The sequence below is a fragment of the Rhagoletis zephyria genome, unplaced genomic scaffold, assembly GCF_001687245.7.
Source record: "Rhagoletis zephyria isolate East Lansing unplaced genomic scaffold, Rhagoletis_zephyria_1.1 Rzeph_scaffold_00038, whole genome shotgun sequence".
NCBI classification, from domain to species: domain Eukaryota; kingdom Metazoa; phylum Arthropoda; class Insecta; order Diptera; family Tephritidae; genus Rhagoletis; species Rhagoletis zephyria.
The window spans coordinates 167,182-185,979 of NW_016157122.1; the positions used below are offsets into that span (position 1 = coordinate 167,182).

At 36.2% G+C, this 18,798-nt stretch overlaps 2 protein-coding genes across 2 annotated transcripts in view; both read left to right on the forward strand.

Moving 5' to 3' along the window:
* Positions 1-2,196: 2,196 nt before the first annotated feature.
* The window catches only part of LOC108366090 (GTP-binding protein Di-Ras2), a 68,639-nt gene continuing 52,037 nt past the window's right edge, over positions 2,197-18,798 (forward strand). Inside the window, exon 1 of the mRNA XM_017620381.1 lies at positions 2,197-2,467. Coding sequence (XP_017475870.1) covers positions 2,303-2,467 — 165 coding nt within the window. The 5' untranslated portion in view covers positions 2,197-2,302. The remainder of the gene's footprint in view (positions 2,468-18,798) is intronic.
* On the forward strand, positions 10,461-15,152 carry LOC108366050 (leukocyte elastase inhibitor-like). The gene is made up of 4 exons (XM_017620318.1): positions 10,461-10,748; positions 13,639-14,579; positions 14,650-14,791; positions 14,859-15,152. Exons 1-4 carry the CDS (start codon positions 10,733-10,735, stop codon positions 14,981-14,983), a joined length of 1,224 nt encoding a protein of 407 aa, XP_017475807.1. The 5' UTR covers positions 10,461-10,732; the 3' UTR covers positions 14,984-15,152.

The window sequence follows — 18,798 nt, forward strand, 5'->3', positions numbered from 1 at the left end:
AAGATGAAAACCATGTCAGTATTCCATCAGAGCATTGAACCAATTCAATACACAAATAGTCGATAAATTTGTGTTTGAGGAGTTCAGACCTATGCAAACTGCCCTTAAATTATAGCTCACCAATCCATCCTCCATATACATAGATACAAATTGTACGGTTTTGGGTTACTGCTTAACATTTTTCATAATTTCTGTTTGATCTCCCTTCCTTATTTCCAAATGCGATGCCTTCATTCATTCGCGCAAAGGTGAGCCTTCTAATAATTTCAAGGTAAATCAGTGGACTTACCATACACATTTATCCTCATATAAATACTTATAATCCATTCTTTGTATGGCAGGTGGGGGAGGACGAGGCAATCATTAAATTGATTAAAGATAAATATTTAGAGAAATAATAGGGTGAATGCAGAGTTTACAGCTCTGAGCGAAGAGCGATGCGAAGAGTTGGAAACATAGTCAATTATTTAGTAGACTGAATGAATGAATGAATGCATGAATGTGTGACTTCACTTCAGTTTGTGCGGCGGATGGAAACTTTTGCAAATAGATTTAGGCTTATCTCAATTATAGATAAATAAGTATTTAAAAATACATTAGTGTAGTTGTGTATCTGAATTTGCAAGTTTTGATGCCTTCGGCGTAGCTATAAATTCTGTGTCAATTATTTTCGAATTAAATACATATGTATGTTTGTATGTATCTAGAATTTTCTTAAATCAAAGTAATTAAGTAATTTTTGAAGAAAACAAATATTTCATTCGATATACCGTTTATTAGTCACGGCACTGAGTTAACAACGACTCTCTTTATAGTTAGCCAACCTTCCAGCACCAAACAGGAAAAAGAAAAAAATATTTTTTTTTGTTATTTCAAAGTCCACTAAGTAGTGATGAATTCATCAAATACCTTGCGCTTTGAATGTTTACGACAGTACCAGAAATAACCTATAAATATGTGAATGACTTGTTGATTAGAGCGCATGACAGAACTGGCTTTACTTTTGCGAACATTTGCTCAACTTTGGCTCAATCTCTTGTGACCACACTCCTCTCCCGCTACATTCTTTTGACCTGCACGAATGCACGAAACCCTACATTTCCACAGCGGTCTCTTATCATCGGTGGGTTAGCGCGGCTGTGGAGAATTCACGCAAGCGTCTTCTGGTTATTAATATTAGCATTCTGTGCTCTAATTATTTTTAATCGGGGTTGAGGTAGACTTTGGACGTTAGACTTATGGTTACTTTGTAGTAAATATGTACTTGTATTTGTAGTTTATTCATATTCGCAGATGCTATTAGTCTGGTTGCCATTTACATATGTCCATACACTTGTATGCATGGCTTAATTAAGCAACTTTTTTCCTTTTTCTTACCTTTTTTTTAGCAAACCTTCACGCACACCGGATTAACTGTTTGATATAAAAACGTTCTTGAGGAGCGTACGCACCGCTTAAAGACATCCTTAAATGGCAAACTGAAAGTAGACGCATAATCAATAAAATAGGCAACAAATGTGAGCACATAAATCAAATAAATAACTCATTCGGCGATAAGAGAGAATAGAGAATTCACAACTCAGATCGGACTTTGCGAGAAGGCAGGACTTGCGGCTGGCTGCACAACTACCGCGCACGCACCCAGCGTGTGTGCGGCGCCACAAAAACAGCTGAAATGGACAATTAACTGACAGCAAGCTCACACACTCTTCCACAATTGCTATTTGCTAACGGATGCGAAATCATAATTAAATTTACTCGCGTGCCAAATTAGTGAATGAGCGCCGCCTTCAATTCTTACTTACACCATTCTCCTTCAACGCGGCTATTTTCTTATTTCTGTTCCAGTTAGTGTAGTTGTAATTACTACGTGCCACAAAAAGCAATGAAAAAGCGTTCAAATTAGGAGCTGGCTAAAGAGGACACTGAAATATATATATCGCGCTGATCGCGGAGTGGTTGTAATTGTATGTCGAGTACGAAAAGGCAAAAATTACTTCGAGGAGGTGAAAATGGTTTAACATAAATAACTCTTGGAAGAGAAAACCAATTTTATAAGGACTAAAATCAGCCTGGTAAGTCCTCACTTGAGACTTTTGTCGCATAGAAGTCAGCATAAACGTCATTTTAAGCTACGCAGTAATAAAGTGAATAGCCGGCAGTTAATGAAAATTTTATATATAAAAAAAAACAAGCAATCATCAAATATTATCACGCTCGCTGGTATTAGCTGTAGCCACTTGTTGCATTTGCTAAACTTCTGCTTTCATCGTGCACATTTGTACTGCCAGCCGCGTTCGAGATGGCTGATTTGGAGCGCATAAGGCTGGTTATTCTGGGCGGCGCAGGTGTCGGCAAAAGTTCCATCATCAAACGTTTTCTTTTCAAAACCTACACAGACAAGTATCGCGCAACCGTGGAGGATCTCTTCAATCGGGAATACGACTTGGGCGGTGTTACCTTAAAGGTAAGTACCGTTAAAAATTTGATATCTAACCATATCTTAAGAATACCAAGTTTTATGGGCTCCAAAAACAAAAAAATGTAGGTTTCTACTGAACAAGACTGAGCTCCGGAAATGATGGGCAAAGCCACTAAAATTTATATTATGAACCATAAATCTTTAAGAAGAACTATGAATTTATCTTTTCCTAATAAGACTATCAGCCGTCAGGTCAAGGGATGCATATACTTATACCCTACCTAAAGATTTAGTTAATGGGGGAACTCTGGGCCAATAGCCTCTTAGCGGTCTGTCCAGGTATTAGAGCATAGACTCTATACCATTGCTCGGTCGGTCCACTCAGCAGACACTGTCTCTCTACAAATCATTCGAACGCCACAGAGGCCTATGCAGCCACCAGCGAATACCGCGTTGAACCACTTATAGGGCTGGAGCGTTTGCCCCCATTCATACGAAATGACCGAGCCTACGGAGCCGCTATTTTTTAATACCACGACAGTGACACGAGGTAAAGGCTTTAAATAAAGCAACCATCACTCGAAAGTGAGGAACTTGTTCAATATATCTAATTGTTAGAGCAGTAGAGGTTTTTGGTCGGGCGAATGGACTTATAGTTTATGCCGGACTTCGAACAGTAAATAGAAACTATTAGAAACTTTATTCGTGGCTGAAGTACACTCAGAGGTTTGCTATTGCGTGCCGAGAGGCTTCCAGTAATCGAACTGAAGTCCTACTGGTTGGAAGTACAGATGCGCTTGTCTATGTACCTAACACTAGACTTTCTATTTTATGAGCAGATGGTCCACAGTCTGTCGGCCATTTCGATTTGAGTGGCGCCTTTATATATACTTAGTTATTTTTGTCAGACAGCCAGGATAGGGAATCATCTCATCATCTGCTCTTTTGGGAATAAGCGGGTAAAGTCGGAGCGCAGTTAGTACGCCGAAGTGTAGAGCATTTAGAAAGACCAGGTCCTTTAGCTATAATTTCGGTAGAAAATAACATACATTTTTTGAATAAAGCCAGAATCGGGTTGATCGGGGTCGTCTGACCGTGGAAAGAGAATACCGTATTTGTCCAGACGAAAAGACGCCAGCGCACTTTCTATGCCTAAATAGGAATTCGTCCGCCAAGCTATTGTTAGCATTTTTTATGGAAGCTGATATTTAGTATGTGTGCTGGGACGACCCGGGGTTAGGAGCTTATCGTAGGGGGAAATGTGAAGTTGTTAAAATTCTACCGAATTCGATGAGCAAGAACATCTTAATTTATCCTGTGGAATATTTATTATGATTCGCTGTGTCGGTAAGTTTAGTTAATTTTCACTCGAAATGTTTGTAGCTGTACATACATAATTAAATAGTTTGTAAATAAATAATTGAGTTCAATTAGATTAGGGGCCTTCGCTCAGGTGAATATTCATGGCGCTTTTGTCTATGCAATTTAGGAGACAGGCTATTGGGCAAAAATTAGTATTAGCCTAGCGTCTCTTAACAGTTTTATTATATTATTTAATGCAATAGAATATTCTTCTGATTTCTCTGCTTTTTTTTTTTATCTGCTGAGGTCGCTGTACTGTACGAGTACATATTCGGTGTAAACGTCGTCTGTATAATAATAATAATAATATCTTAGTAACTTAATTTCTTAACTTTCAGCAGATGTACATACATACATACATACAGATTTGTTTGTCAGCGTACATACGTAAGACTCTGGTGGTTTCAAAAGGCACAAAATCATTAAGTCATCAAAGAAATGCTCGTAAGTTAAACAGAGCTGCGACGCGTGTTAGTGTTTAATTGAATTTCTCTTCCTTTTTATGTCCTTTTTTTGTTGTAGTTATTTGTTGTTTTATATAAACAAAGTTTGTGCTGCAGCGTTTGGAGGGTTCTGGCTGCCATTGCATATCAAATGCTTCAGCTATTTCCTGCTTGTATTTCCCCTGCAGTGAGATTGCAAACCAAATAGTAAAACTTTCGGTAGAGCAACTGGTAGTAAGTGACCAGGTCATTAACTGGTATAAGCTTATGCTGAAGTTTACCAGTTATGCTATTCGCGACATCTGCCTTTGAATTGTCAAACCCAAATCGAGAACGAGGTGACGCATTAAGACTACCGCCTTTGGGTCTCAGGTCGCTGGTGTGAATTAAAAAAGTACAGAAATAACAATTTTATTGAAAAACTAAATGGACAAAATTTTAATAGAAATATTAAGTTGAATTAAAAAAAGCAAGTAAAAAGTCTAAGTTGGGGCGGACAAACAAACAAACATCTTCGATAAACCTATGTAGTTATATGTGGGCGGTATCCAAAATTCCATAATAATGCTGCTTCTTTTCGAGCGATTGTGGTAAGTATCAATTTTGTGTAAATTAGCGTCCTTAAATTTCAAAATATCGAAGTTGCAAGCATTTCTGAAATTTACCGTTATATAAAAAGTGCGCGTAATTTAAGTCCGATTTCGATTATTTTCAGCGTTTTGCTTTTATGTGGCAAGTACAACAATCATACCGAGTTTGGTACATATTGATCGAACGGTTACCGAGATACATATATGTGATCATAAGTGGGCGGTGCCACGCCCATTTCCCAAATTTCATCATAAACGTATTTGTGCCAAAGAATTATTGCAAACATCAATTTTGACTAAATTAGCTTCGGTATTTACTGATTTATCGAAGATTTCGTATTTCTCTAAATTACCGTTATAAGGTATGTGGGCGTGGTTATTGGTGCTACGCCGAAAAAAGTGCACATACCATATCGTTAAGATATCGAAATTTTTACTCGAGATACTTAGTATAACGGTACTAGTATTTATCATGGTCGGCGCCAATATACAACTTACCAATTGATATTTCGTTGGACTTCGCGATGCTACCTGTTGCTGATAAGGAAAGCGAATAGAAGACGAACTAGTTGTGCTGCTAAGTAAGCTGATAGTGTTCCACTTCACTACTAGTGGCTTTCACTGCAGCCAGTCGTTACACCTTACCAAACACACCTAGACCAAAGTTGCTTGCCGACAAGTTTGTCTCGACTTGAAACACACAGCCAAATAGTCATTTGCACACACAAACACACACACACTTACATAGACTTTCAAGACAATTAACGAGCAAACTTTTGTCAGGAAACATCTTTGACATGACACGCCCGAGACACGGCGGAGTATTTACACGTCGCACACACACACACACACGTGAACATGAAATTGCAGTTGGTACAGTTATCTGCAGATGTTGGCAATACCACCACCACCATTTACATTTGCAACTAGCGAACTGTCGTAGTGCGCTTCTGGTGAATTTAGGCCAGAAACTGAGTTTCTAATTAAAATAATGTAGGGTCGTTCATGGCATTTCGTTTTCGATGATTCAAATAAATTAAAAGAGAGATAGGTTTTTTTTTAATTTGCGCCTTGATCTACGTCTTTGGCAATCACAAGAAATATTTTTCTTTATTTCTGTTGCTTTAAAAAACACTTTGCTTTTGCTATAATAGTTGGTGTTTAATGAGCTACTCTAGGTTACGCCAGGTTATAAGATATGACACAAAAATGTGTTAATCTACTTTTTGTTTCATGAGCTTGTGCTAAGTGGAACTGGAGCAACTTAGAGCACGACTTCCTCCAACCCCAGCTTTTTTGATGGCGTAACTTAGAGCAAGCAACTTTTTTGGGAATTTCTGCACCAAAAGTGTTTCATGAGATTTCTGATCTGAGTTGCTCTAACTTGCTCTATTGTTTTTTTTTTTTTTGACAGCTGCTCGATTCTGCTCTAACTAGACCTGCTCTGCACTTTTTTCGGTCTCATTAAACACAACTAATTTTTCTTGAAGAAATAAATTTGCGAGGCAATTTTGATTACGCACGTAGTCAGATAAAGTCAGATTTAGTCACTGCCTTCCCTACAGATGAAAGCAACCATGTCAGAATAGATTCAGCTTCTGAATAGCGTTGTTGGTGGCCGCTGTGGCGTCCTGCCACTACTCATGACCTGGGTTCGATCACTAGTCCGTTATTTCTGTTGTAAAAAAAAGCTTCTCATAGAATCCCACTGCCGTTCGGAGGCGGCGTAAATCTGTAGGTCCCTCCATTTTTGGTAACAACATCAATACGCACAACACAAATTGAAGGAGAAGCTCGTGCATAGACCTAGAAAAATATGTGTGCCTGGTAGAGTTGGGTAGTTCGTTCATTGAATTAGTTCATTGAAAAGAATGAACGAATTAGTTCGAAATTGAAATGAACTAAAGTGTACTATTTTTTCGGCCCTGCTTCTATACCTAAATTGGGAAATATTTTGTAACTTGCATACTGTTTTCGTGGTGGGCGGAGGGGGCACCTTAAATCCCACCCATTTTCCAAAAAAGTGCATATTTCCAACCGAATTTTTTAAATTAGTACTCGGAAATTTGAAAGTTTTGTTTTAAATCAAACTTCAGTTCTCTGACTGCACGTGTGAGTTAATTTTTTTTGGATCGGATCAAGCATTTGGATACAATAACCCGAAATCAGTGGGCAAATAACTAAACCGTACCCCCAAATTTAATTCAATAGAGGCCTTCACACCAATTTTGTGGGTTGGTTGTTGTTGATTCGAATTTTCGACAGCTTAGAAGGAGCACCTAGAGTTATTTGCACCAGTTCATTTTTTGAGTGTTCGTCATCTCCTTCGTGTATTTACTTCGTGCGCAACTCTGAACAACCAACTTTCACCGTTTTGACGGTCTTTTTCTTCAAAAACGTACCGATGCATAATTTTGTTGCGAAAAAACTTTCCGTTTCGTGAATGAGAATGAACGAAATTACGTAGTTCATTTGATTAATCTGAACTACGTTGATCGATCACCAAAATGAGCTAAAAATCGCAACTTTAGTGACTGGCATAGTATTTATTTTATTTCGGGCCATTGGAATTTCGGTGCCTTTCAGTGTACAGTGGGTATGGGCAGCGATGATATATTCGACCAGTTTCTAGTTTCTTGTTAAATTTTTTGCCGAAATGTTAAAAGTCACTACTTCGTGTTGATTACTCATTTGCTATAGACTTTCAACACTGAAAACGATTTGTACATTTGAACGGAGCTGTTGCATTGCGGTTACTTATAAAAGTTGGGCAAGTCTCTACTTAGTGACTGTATTTATGTTGTACATACAACAATTTCACTTTTCCTTTAGGGAACGTCATCTCTTTTCAAGTTTACTGATTAAACGGTTCGCCGAAACGAACAAAGAAGTACGCATTCCGCGAAGGCCGCCTTGGCTTATTTGCCATATCTTCCGATAAGGATTCAACCAACATTGACAGTTCTACCTTCTAGGAGGTCAATGCACAAATGTACGGAAAGAATGTAAAACTCTGTAACATAAGTTACTTCTGTTTTTTTTTTTACTTTTCGTTTTATATACTCGAGCTATTTTCTTATCAGTACTAATAAATAGCAGTCAGCGAACAACTGGTGAGAGGGCACTCCACAAAATATTCGCTCCGTATTCGATGCTGGCTCTCATTGCATGACTGTATCGCAAATACTTACATAGACATACTAACGTTTCTATATAAATAATAAATACAGTAGAATCCGTTTATAACGGCTCCCCGCATATAACGACCGACTGCTTATAGCGACGTAAACACAACCTCAAGCTTGGTTTTTATACAAATTACTATGAAAGTACATCCGTTTAATACGATTTTGCTTTAAGCAACGTAATTTACCAATAAACAAACATGTTGTTACATGTTATGCAGCGACTGAACATCGAAGGCGCATATGGCGCCTGGTGTGGCTAGCGGTTAGTCCACAGCGACATTTGTCTTTTTAATTCGACTTTTTTCCACAGACGTCAATTTTGGATTCACTTGTAATAAAGTTTTGCATTTTTGCTTATCAAAAATACTTAAGTAATGTGCACTCGATAGTGGAAATATTTTGGCAGTTGGTTAGTGATTACTGACCTACCTGTTCAAAAATGTCCTATAGCAGAATTATAAAAAAAACGATGTCCTGTTAGTACGACGTATTTTCACCGGCCCCTTGGAAGTCAACATAACCGTATTCTACTGTATGCACTGAGTACATTCTGATTAGGACGAGAAAAGTGTAGCGCAAAATCGACTACACTTATAAATGTTATGATTGTTTAATATTTGCAGAGTGAGATTTGACTTTATTCAAGCGATGAATATTCAAAACAAGAAGTTAAGTTACATTTCAGCTGTATATGATTATTACATATATATTAAGTGTTTCGAAGCGCCATTTACTGCATAAATACATAGTACATACATACGGTACATTTCCTTCAATTTCTGTATCGCCAACATGAACTGTTATATACATACATAAAATCAATTTCCTTGATTAAATCAGACTTCATCATTTCTGCTTTTTCAACACGAACGTTTTTAATTATTTGGCTAAGTAAAACTTTTTCAATAGGACAATTAAATTAATTAATTTTTTTTCTTGACCAGTTTTATCGTTGCATTATATCAAGAATTATCACGCACGTGCACACATACATACATATGTATGGGAAGCACAGTGAACCTCAAATATAATTGGGTTATTCACAAGGTGTCGTAACTAGTCATATTGCCATAGGGCCAGTTTTTCAGTGGCAGTTTCAACTTAAATCTCGTAAACTGAGTTTAAATTGAACATTGATTGGCTAACCTTAGTTAAAAGTTAGTGGGTAGGCCTTGGAACCAATGGTACGGCAACTTACTAACAACACCTAGGCCCTAAATATGTGCTTCCTATCCAGTTTAGTACCAGTTGATGTGGCACACTTTTAGGGCCCTCATAGGTGTTGTTAGTCACCTACCCAATGTTATTGGCTTTTTTCCAGGTTTTCCAGCCGTTATGCGTCCGAGGTTTTTCTCTGCACCGGCGACATTAGTATATTTTCCAGAGCTTTATTCGAAACTGCATAGTTGGGAACGATATGCTTTTTTTAAATATCAAAAAGTTCAAAGGCGTGTAGGATTATGACGGCATATTGTATGTCAATACTCGTACTCAATCCTAATGTTAAAGTGGTTGGAGACAGTCTATCTACAGTCAAATTTTGTAAGCATAGTTTTTGCCTATTGACCACTGTATGCATATTCATACATTTTATGCCGTTAATTGCCACCCGCGCAGTCGCTCTTTTATTTACTCTCTCAGCTCTCATAATTTTGGTTAATTGCCTCTCTATATCTAATCACTAATTAAAAACAAGCAAAGCAAAAAACAAATAACAGGAGACCCGCTTTGTATTACTCATTAATGGCCTATTTGCTATCACTTTCGAGTAGAAATTTGTGCTGGCAAAAACTTTACAAACTCTAAACAATTTTAGTATTTCAGCAAGCGAGTGGATAGTAAGTTCGAAATTTGTGGTTAAAAAAAAATATGTGTTAAAACGGAAAAAGTGAAGAATTAAATAAATAGAAATTACGAGAACCAAAGAAAACGTTCAGATCAGCTATCTTATTTACATAAGTATGTACATAAATACAATTGTTCGTATATGCAGCTGCAAATTCTAGAAACTCGTTGTTTATAAACAAATATACAGGCGGGCAGGCGGCTATGATTGACTGACCGCACTAAGCCTATTTGTATTTATGTATGCGTTGGTGCAGTGTGGAGTGGTTAGCTACCCAGTGAGAAAAGTGGTATCTAATGCATTAAATGCGAGATAAATAATGTTATGTATTTCTTATGAGTTCTAGATTCTATTACTTGTTATATGTAATATGTAATCAGTATTCTAATGTATCCAAAAAGTCGCAAAAAATTGCCACACTTTTCCTCGGACAATGCCGAATGTGAATACGGCTGTTATACTGATTATTTTTATTTTTCGATTGCAATACATTACATTTTCCCAATGGGTATGAAACAACAAGAGAGAAAGTGCTAATAAAACGACAAATAACGAGCTGAAATCAGTGTTTGACCCGGGCTTTCCCCATTATTAGCTTTGTTTATCGGCTTATAAATCAATAATAGGCGGGGATTTCTGGCATGCAGAATTGATTATTGTGCATAAATGGAAGCGATGAGCATGCGATTTATTTAGTTTGAATGAAGTGCTCGAAAAGTGAATAAGTCTGTGCTTGATAGCCAATTTGTGTACAAATATACATACACACATACATACATAACCATATAGTATACATTCAATTGCGGATTATATTTACATACATACATATGTATATACAAGACAAATAATTATTACGGTGCAAATTATCGACAGTGATCAAGATGACGTCATTGCGGTGTATGAATATTTTTATAAATACTACATTATAAGTACTGTGCTATACATATGTACATATGTATAAGCCAGAGTGTCCAGATTTGGCGATTTCGCGCAAATTTGGCGATTTTTTTTGATATTTGCGCGTAAAATTTAGGAAATCGCCATTGGCGATTTTTGGCGCGTTTTTTCCCTTCAAATAAATTTTTTCCAATTATAAAAATATACAAAACTTAATATTCCACGATAATTTTACAGAAGAGGCGAATGAACTGCGTGATAAACTTGACTTAAGAAGCATATTAAAAGACTGTCAAAAATGTTTAATCACCCTAATCGAAGAACTTTTGAAACGATTGCCTAGTCAATTAAATACTTCTAAAAAAAAGCTTTGGTTTTGTCAGCATAAAAGTGTGTGAATCACAAGAGGGCGAGTTTCAGGGACCTGCTAATTCACTATTTGACTTTGAAGGAAAGAAAAGCAGCGGAAACTGAATATTTAAGAATCTTAAAAAATCATATTATTATCCTTGCCGCACTCACATGCTTCGTTGAGAGCGTTTTTTCCGTAATGAATTCAACAAAACCTAAGATTCGAAATTGGATGAGGTTGGAAAGCCTTAATTCAATAGTTCGAATAAAGTGTTATATGAAGGCTAATAGTTTCTGCTGCAAAACGTTTCCGATATCAAACAGTATATTATCAAGGTTGAATAGCTCAATATATGACAACAACAGAAATGTAAATCATTCAGAACCTATAGGTGACTTTGAAGAAATTTTTAGCGCCGAGCTCTTACGGGCGGATTGTGCGCTTAATCAATTAATATGAGTTCTAATAAATTTAATAATAGCGCAGTCCTATTGCAAAATATGTTGAAACCAATATTGTTTGTACATCACTATTATATAAGTGATTTGTCTTATTTATTATTACCCTCTGTGGGTATTATATTCGTATTTGGTTTTTGAATACTATGTTAAAAAAAAAAAAACCTCATTTTTAAAATAAAAGATTTGTTAAATCAATTTCATGAATTTTATTTAAAAAAAAAATTGCGATTTTTGGCGATTTTTTTTAGAAATTGCGCTATTTTTTTAAACAATCTGGACACCCTGGTATAAGCAATAATGTATTAAAGGCAAACCACCCTAGCAGAACACACTGGGTAAATACCCAGCTTATCTGGTGTATTGGATAAAGTTTTTATGAATTTCTTAATAGCAATATGAAAATTCTACCGTATGCTATTGCAAATTATGGTGTACATGTGAGTTTGTGTACTCTACTAGCCAGCAAAACTGTTTAAAATGTTCTACCTTAAAAAAAAAAACTTTTATGGTCGCAAAAATTCTTCTACCTCAGCGAGCTTATGAATTTATATGAACAATATGTCAAATGTATCAGATTTCAAAGTCAAGTAAATTAAATTAATTTTCAAACCTTGGTAGCGACACCTAAAATTTATTTTAAAATTTTGAAATTTTCATGGATTTCTTTATTTTGTACGTAGAACATTTAGATGTTGATATTTTTTAGGGTGAAAATCAAATAGAAAAAAAAAACGAAATACAAGTTACAGATAATAAATTTTATTTAATTCATTTTATTTTAATCATACCAAACCCAAATATTTGCTGGGTAACGTAAGTTTTCTTAGAAATTTTCATGAAAAAAGAAATGAAATTGTATTGAAGCATACGTACCAAGGCGAATTCATACAAGTTGGTGTTACTAAATAGAATAGTTAATTTGACTTGCCTTGCCACACAAATGTAAAAATTTCATATTTCTCTCAAGTGAGTGAGTGAGAAGAAGAGAGAGTGTTTGAATTTTCTCTTCTTTTAGCTTAAGAGGAGAATAGCTGAAATTTGATAATTGTGTACCAAAAGAAAAAACAAAATACATGTTAAGTTTTGTTTTTTGGCCTTGTGGCTTATGTGGAAATGAATTGAATGGCATTTTTTTTTTAAACGTAATGGCACAGATATTTTTTAATGCACAACTTTGTCATTATAATTTGTGTCATTCAATGCCTAGTGAAAATACGGCATTAAAGTTTGCGGTAAATTGTTCTGGTAGGGAAGTTAAATTCGTTAAATTGTTGAAGAATGTGAAAGTATACATCAAGGCGAATTTATATAAGGTGGTGTTGTTTCATCAGCTGTGAGTAGCGTTTGATTGTCAAAATTTTGAATTTCGTTAGTGAGCGAGTGAAAACGTGAGAGTGTTTGCATTTTCTGTCGCCCTTTTTCATTCGGGGAAGAATAGCTGAAATTTGACAATGGCCCGCTAAAAGCAAAAACAAAATACAAGTAATTGTTGTATTTGTTCAATCGATACCACCTTATATCTATTCGCCTTGGTATACATATTTAAGTTCAATTAATTGCCTGCAATACCAATCATCGAATTACTATCCGCAATCTATTTATGTACATAGGTAGATAGCAACAAATAAAATAAAAAAGAAAGTAGACTAGGATTAGATAAGAACATCGATCGTACGAAAGAAATTCAAAACATATATTTTTGTAAATGTGGGTGTGCCGCCTCACGTCATCAGTTATCAGCCAAGAATTTTGAAACTAAAGAGCGAAATACACCACACAAGCGGTTTGACAAACCAAGCGAAATTTCCCTTTGCTTCAAGCCATTTGTGCTGTGTATGGGGGTGTTTGAAGGTTTGACGGCGGTTTGTCAAACCTTCAAACACCCCCATACACAGCACAAATGGCTTGAAGCAAAGGGAAATTTCGCTTGGTTTGTCAAACCGCTTGTGTGGTGTATTTCGCTCTTAATTCGAATAGTTCATCAAACTTTCGCCAGCAATGCAGCAGTTCATTGATTGTTGTCTTTGTGTCATTGAAAAAATACTACAAAAAATTTCAAACCCAAAATATCTTTCAGATCGTCTTTTAGTCATATCAACTCTCCTAGCCACGATTTCATTAAATATGGCTACAGCCGGCACCATTGCGCCCTCGCTTGCGGCCAGCCATAATATCTTCGCTCTGGATATATTTAAGACGATCGCCACGGAGAGATCGCAGGAAAATGTCGTCTTTTCGCCGGCGTCCATACAAAGCAGCCTGGCGCTGGCCTTTCTCGGTGCTGGGGGAGAAACCGCCCAGCAGTTGCGCACTAGCCTACGCTTACCGGCTGCACTGGACACAGATAGCATTGCGCAGGACTATGCGGGTTTTATAAAAAAGAATTTCCATGCTGATCCAAATGCAAAGAAGGATGCGCCAAAGCTGCGCATGGCCAGCCGCATTTACGTGAATGAGAATCTGAAGCTGTCGCCGCAATTTAACAAGCTCGCGAAAACTAGTTTCGAATCAGAGGCGACATCAGCAAACTTCGCCGATTCAACTTCAACTACTAAGTCCATAAATACGTGGGTGGAGAGCCAAACTGAGGGAAAAATTAAAGATCTGTTACCAGCAGATGCCGTGAATTCCGAGACTAGTGCCATTCTCGTGAATGCGATCTATTTTAAGGGTAAGTGGCTGCATCCATTCAGTGAGATATCGACCACCCAACAAGAATTCAGAATGAGCGGAGGACAGACGACCACAGTGGCCATGATGAATTCAGATGAGCGGTTAAAATATGGCGAGTTGTCCGATTTCGATGCAAAAGCGATTGAATTACCCTACAAGGACTCCGATCTCTCAATGTTGATAGTTTTGCCCAACAAAGTGGACGGTTTGCAAGCGTTGGAACAGAAGTTGGCAAATGTCGACCTTAATCTGATTGCAGAGCGAATGCGTTCGCAAAGCGTAGATGTTTTTCTGCCGAAGTTTCGCATCGAATTCGATGTTGATTTAAAGCAGCCACTTCAGCAGGTGAGCACCGAATCAAGCAAAATGGAACGGAGTCTTTAGAGTACTCACGCAGCACTCTTTTTATTTTCAGCTGGGCATAGTGAACATGTTTAGTGACGCAGCTGATTTCAGTGGCCTCTTTGCGGAGAGCCAGGCGCAGAGGATTGACGAAGTTAAGCACAAAGCTTTCTTAGATGTGAACGAAGCTGGTTCGGAGGCAGCAGCGGCGACCTGTAAGCTTATATTTGTTATACCTAAAGTTAAAATGAAGATGAAAATATATGTATTATTTTATTTCAGTCATGAAAATTGTACCGATGAGTCTCAACTTGGACCAGAAAATCTTTAGGGCCGACCACCCCTTTGTATTTGCGATACGAAATAGAGAAGCGGTGTACTTCGTCGGGCATGTGGCAAAATTTTGAAAGATATTCGCAATTTATTTGTAAAATATTTTGATTAAATGTGTGAAGATGTAATGCTTTTAATAAGTTTTGAAACAAACAAATATGGTTTGGCGGTGCGTATTGAGGAGGAAAGAAGTAAATAAAAATAATTGATCGGACACAGTGAATTAAGGTTTAGGTCGTCTAATTGGCTGCGTTTCATTGACAAAGACAAGGGGTTCTGACAAAAAAAAAAAAAGTGTTTAGTTTTTACAAACGGCTGGAAAATGGACATCGCTAAAGGATCTTGTCTCGCCTCCCAGCAACTTTTACTGGGGGAAGCTTACAAACTTCCACTCCACTGAACTTTTTCTTTGTCTGAAATTATTTTAATAAATACAGCTACGCACGCGCTGTAGTACGCGCTTTTGTTGTGAGTAGTTAAGCTGCGATCGAAGCCTTTACGACGGCTATGAGTAACTCGATACACAATCTCTCCGGCAGCACATTATTAATCTATATTGGATAGCTGGGCATGATACTGTTACGGGAAAGTTTAGCCCTGTGGTTCCAGACTTCAGTATGCTTTCATACAATTATTTAAAAAAAATTTTTTTTTTGCTTGTATAAATTTTTTGTTTCGGACACATCCTAACAAATTCTTTGTGAATCTAGTAAATTTTTCTCGCGAAGTATGTATGGTATGTAGCGCTACTCTACAAATATTTTACAAGTTCTCGTATGTATGTATGATCAAACGATGTTTTTCGGTTTGTTTTGTGGACGGCGGCCGGAGCATATTTGTACGTAGTGATATTTTGTTGATAATTGTGTGTGTTAGTGAATAACTGGCTCAAATCCGGACGCTGTGTAATTCGGGATGGCTGAGTTAGATTCTTTCTATATTAAGGTGTGTAGGTAGGTAAATGATGTATGTACATATGTACTTACATACGTATGTAGGTGTTCAATATCAAAGTGATTGCATCCTATTCGTCATTTGTTTAATATCCCCAGGTTATGGCATCAATTTTAATTCTCCGACTTTTGTATTTAAAACAGAGACTGAAAATAAATATTATTTTACAATTTTTGATATCAAAAAGGCATAGTGAAAAAATTATACTATAGCGTTTTTTAAAGGTACCATTAGACTCACCTCTCATTGTTGATTGTGATTCCTCCATGACTTTTAAAAATCTGACTTTTATCATTTTGAGCCCCATTCAAAAAAAAAACGAAACCTTCTTGCACTCAAGTTTTCTGCTCAAAAAAATAAAAGGCAAATTTTAACTTTTAAAAGGCAAATTTTAACTTAAAAAAATAAAAAGCAGAAGTAATCGCTATTATTTGCTCAAAATAATAAAACTAAACAAAAAAATTACATTTTTGCTTTTCATTATAAAATTCATAACCGGTATGGTGTCTGATTTAAAAGCGTTGGCCCAAACGTGAAATTGCCGATGATCTTAAGCATCTTCTATTTCAAAAGAATTGCGTTGCTTAGTGAATATGTACATACATATCTGTGTGTGTGTGTGGATGTTCATATAACTATACATAGAAGTAAGTACAAGTACAGCGATTGCTAAGCTTCAGATGAGACCTAAATATGTAAATGAAAAAGTTTCGATACACAATTGTGTGCGGCAACTAGCAATAATATCCTATTCTTTGCCTTTTCACATAGATTATTCACATATCGCACAAATAACATACGAGTACATACATACATACATAACTACTATGTATGTACATTAGACTGCATCACCAAAAAAAGTTGCGTTTTTTTCCACCAGGATTACAAAACGTATTATATTTTAAGACGTAAACCAAAATATTAAGATTTAAGTGAGCTGGACCGATTTGAAAATACCTCCAAAAATGTAGTTTTTTATGAATATAAATTGTTTCTTAAAGAACTTTTTGAAAAAAGTCCCCTCAGATGACAAAACAAATTAGGCTTAAAAAATCTGCATAAAAATATTTAAAAATCTTTTCAACGGAATCGTAAGAATGAGATTTTCGATACTGTTTTTCAAAGATTGATTTACGAAAAACTTGAATAACTGCGTCAAAACTATTCTGATTTAGACTTATGGGATCTCAGTTGAAAAAAAAAGTCATTCGTGTCCCAATATTTTTATTTTTTTTTCAAATACCAACACATCTTAATTCAACTTTGAATGACGTTCCTTCATCCTACCTTTCTTTTTCATCCATTGAATAAGTTTATTAGCAAAGAAATAAAAACGGTGAGAAAATCCTTTCCAATGATACCTCACAAGTCTAAATCGGAAGAGTTTAGGTTCAGTTATTCAAGTTTTTCTTATACCAATCTTTAAAAAAAAGTTAAAATACAGCATCAAAAATCTCATCATTACGATTCCGTTGAAAATATTTTTTAATTTTTTTAATATTTTTCCGCATATTTTTTAAGCTTAAACCGTTTTGTCATTTGAGGGGATTTTTTCAAAAAAAATCTTTAAGAAACTATTTTTATTCATAAAAAAATCCATTTTTGGAGGTATTTTCAAATCGGTCCAGCTCACTTAAATCTTAATATTTTTCCGAAATATTTTGGTAGAAGACTTAAAATATAATATATTTTATAATTCCAATGGAAAAATAGTACCGATTTTTGTATTTTTTTTTTTGTTTGGGGAGTGATGCAGTCTAATGTACATGTAAATATGCAATGTGTAATGTTACCAGCCGCCAATCAAGCAGCAGCTGCTCAATTCAAATGTCAGCGCAAAATTCATTCTATAGAAGACGCAATATAAAACTTATGATTATAAGTGAAATACGAGACGTTTTGTGATTCCTATTCGTTTTTGTTTTTCATTTTTTGCTCGCTATCAGCTAAGCCTACATACAGCCTTGTGTTACAGGCTTGCCCAATCGACGCTTATGAAGCGCGACGTCGGAGCCACTTCATTTCGGTTACATTAAATTTTAACAATAAGTTAAGGTTTTACACACATTGGCACTCAAATTGGTATGCCACAAATTATTGCGACATGCAAGGGCTTTCAAATCAAACAAATCATAGAACCCCCTTCAAACACATTCGTTGGTGTCCAGCCCAGTCGGCTGCTGAAAATTACCACAATGTGGTTTAATGTCTGTTGATTGCCGCCACCACGTTTCCCTGTGTCTACACCCGAAAATGTTCACAGTGTGTTTCCATACCATTTGCGATTGGCTTAAATATCTGTCCCCCACTTTGATATCGGGGGAGCATCGCAATAGGCGAATTGGTCAATTGGCACCCGATTTATTGGTTCGCATTAGTTTTGTGTGTGTTTCAGGCTCATTTAATTAGAATTCTTTCGCCATTACAGGAGCACGAAATCATCGCATTTATTTATTGATATACGGATAAATAGGTATATACATATTTACGCTTATTTACATTCATTAACGTTTAGTAGCCGAATTGCATTAGCTTCAGGTTCATTTATGCGGCAATTGGTTAGGAGGCCGAGTGAAAAATGACGTTTCAAAATTAAATACACACATACATACCATAAATGTTGTAACTGAATATTTTTAAGTAAAATTGACTTATTTAAAAAAAAAAAAATCTGTTCATTTCAAATTGCATTGCGCTAAAATTAAACGTTTGGTCAAAAATCAATCATCTTAAATGTGAACATACATAATTCTTGTTTTAAGAGGCCTATAGTGAAATTTAGCGATCCATTTTCCGGAATAGAATTTCAACCCCTTAACTCTTAGTGGCGGCCGCCGTGGTGTAGTAGTGTCAGATTAACCGAGTTTTATTTAATAATAATATTAATAGAAAATGTATGTCAGGTTAAATTACAAGCTTTTTATCTTATGACCGG

Coding starts and splice junctions, on each gene's coding strand:
- LOC108366050 (XM_017620318.1), top strand. Junction 14,580..14,649: donor TAAAGCAGCCACTTCAGCAG/GTGAGCACCGAA, acceptor TTTTATTTTCAG/CTGGGCATAGTGAACATGTT. Junction 14,792..14,858: donor GGAGGCAGCAGCGGCGACCT/GTAAGCTTATAT, acceptor ATTTTATTTCAG/TCATGAAAATTGTACCGATG.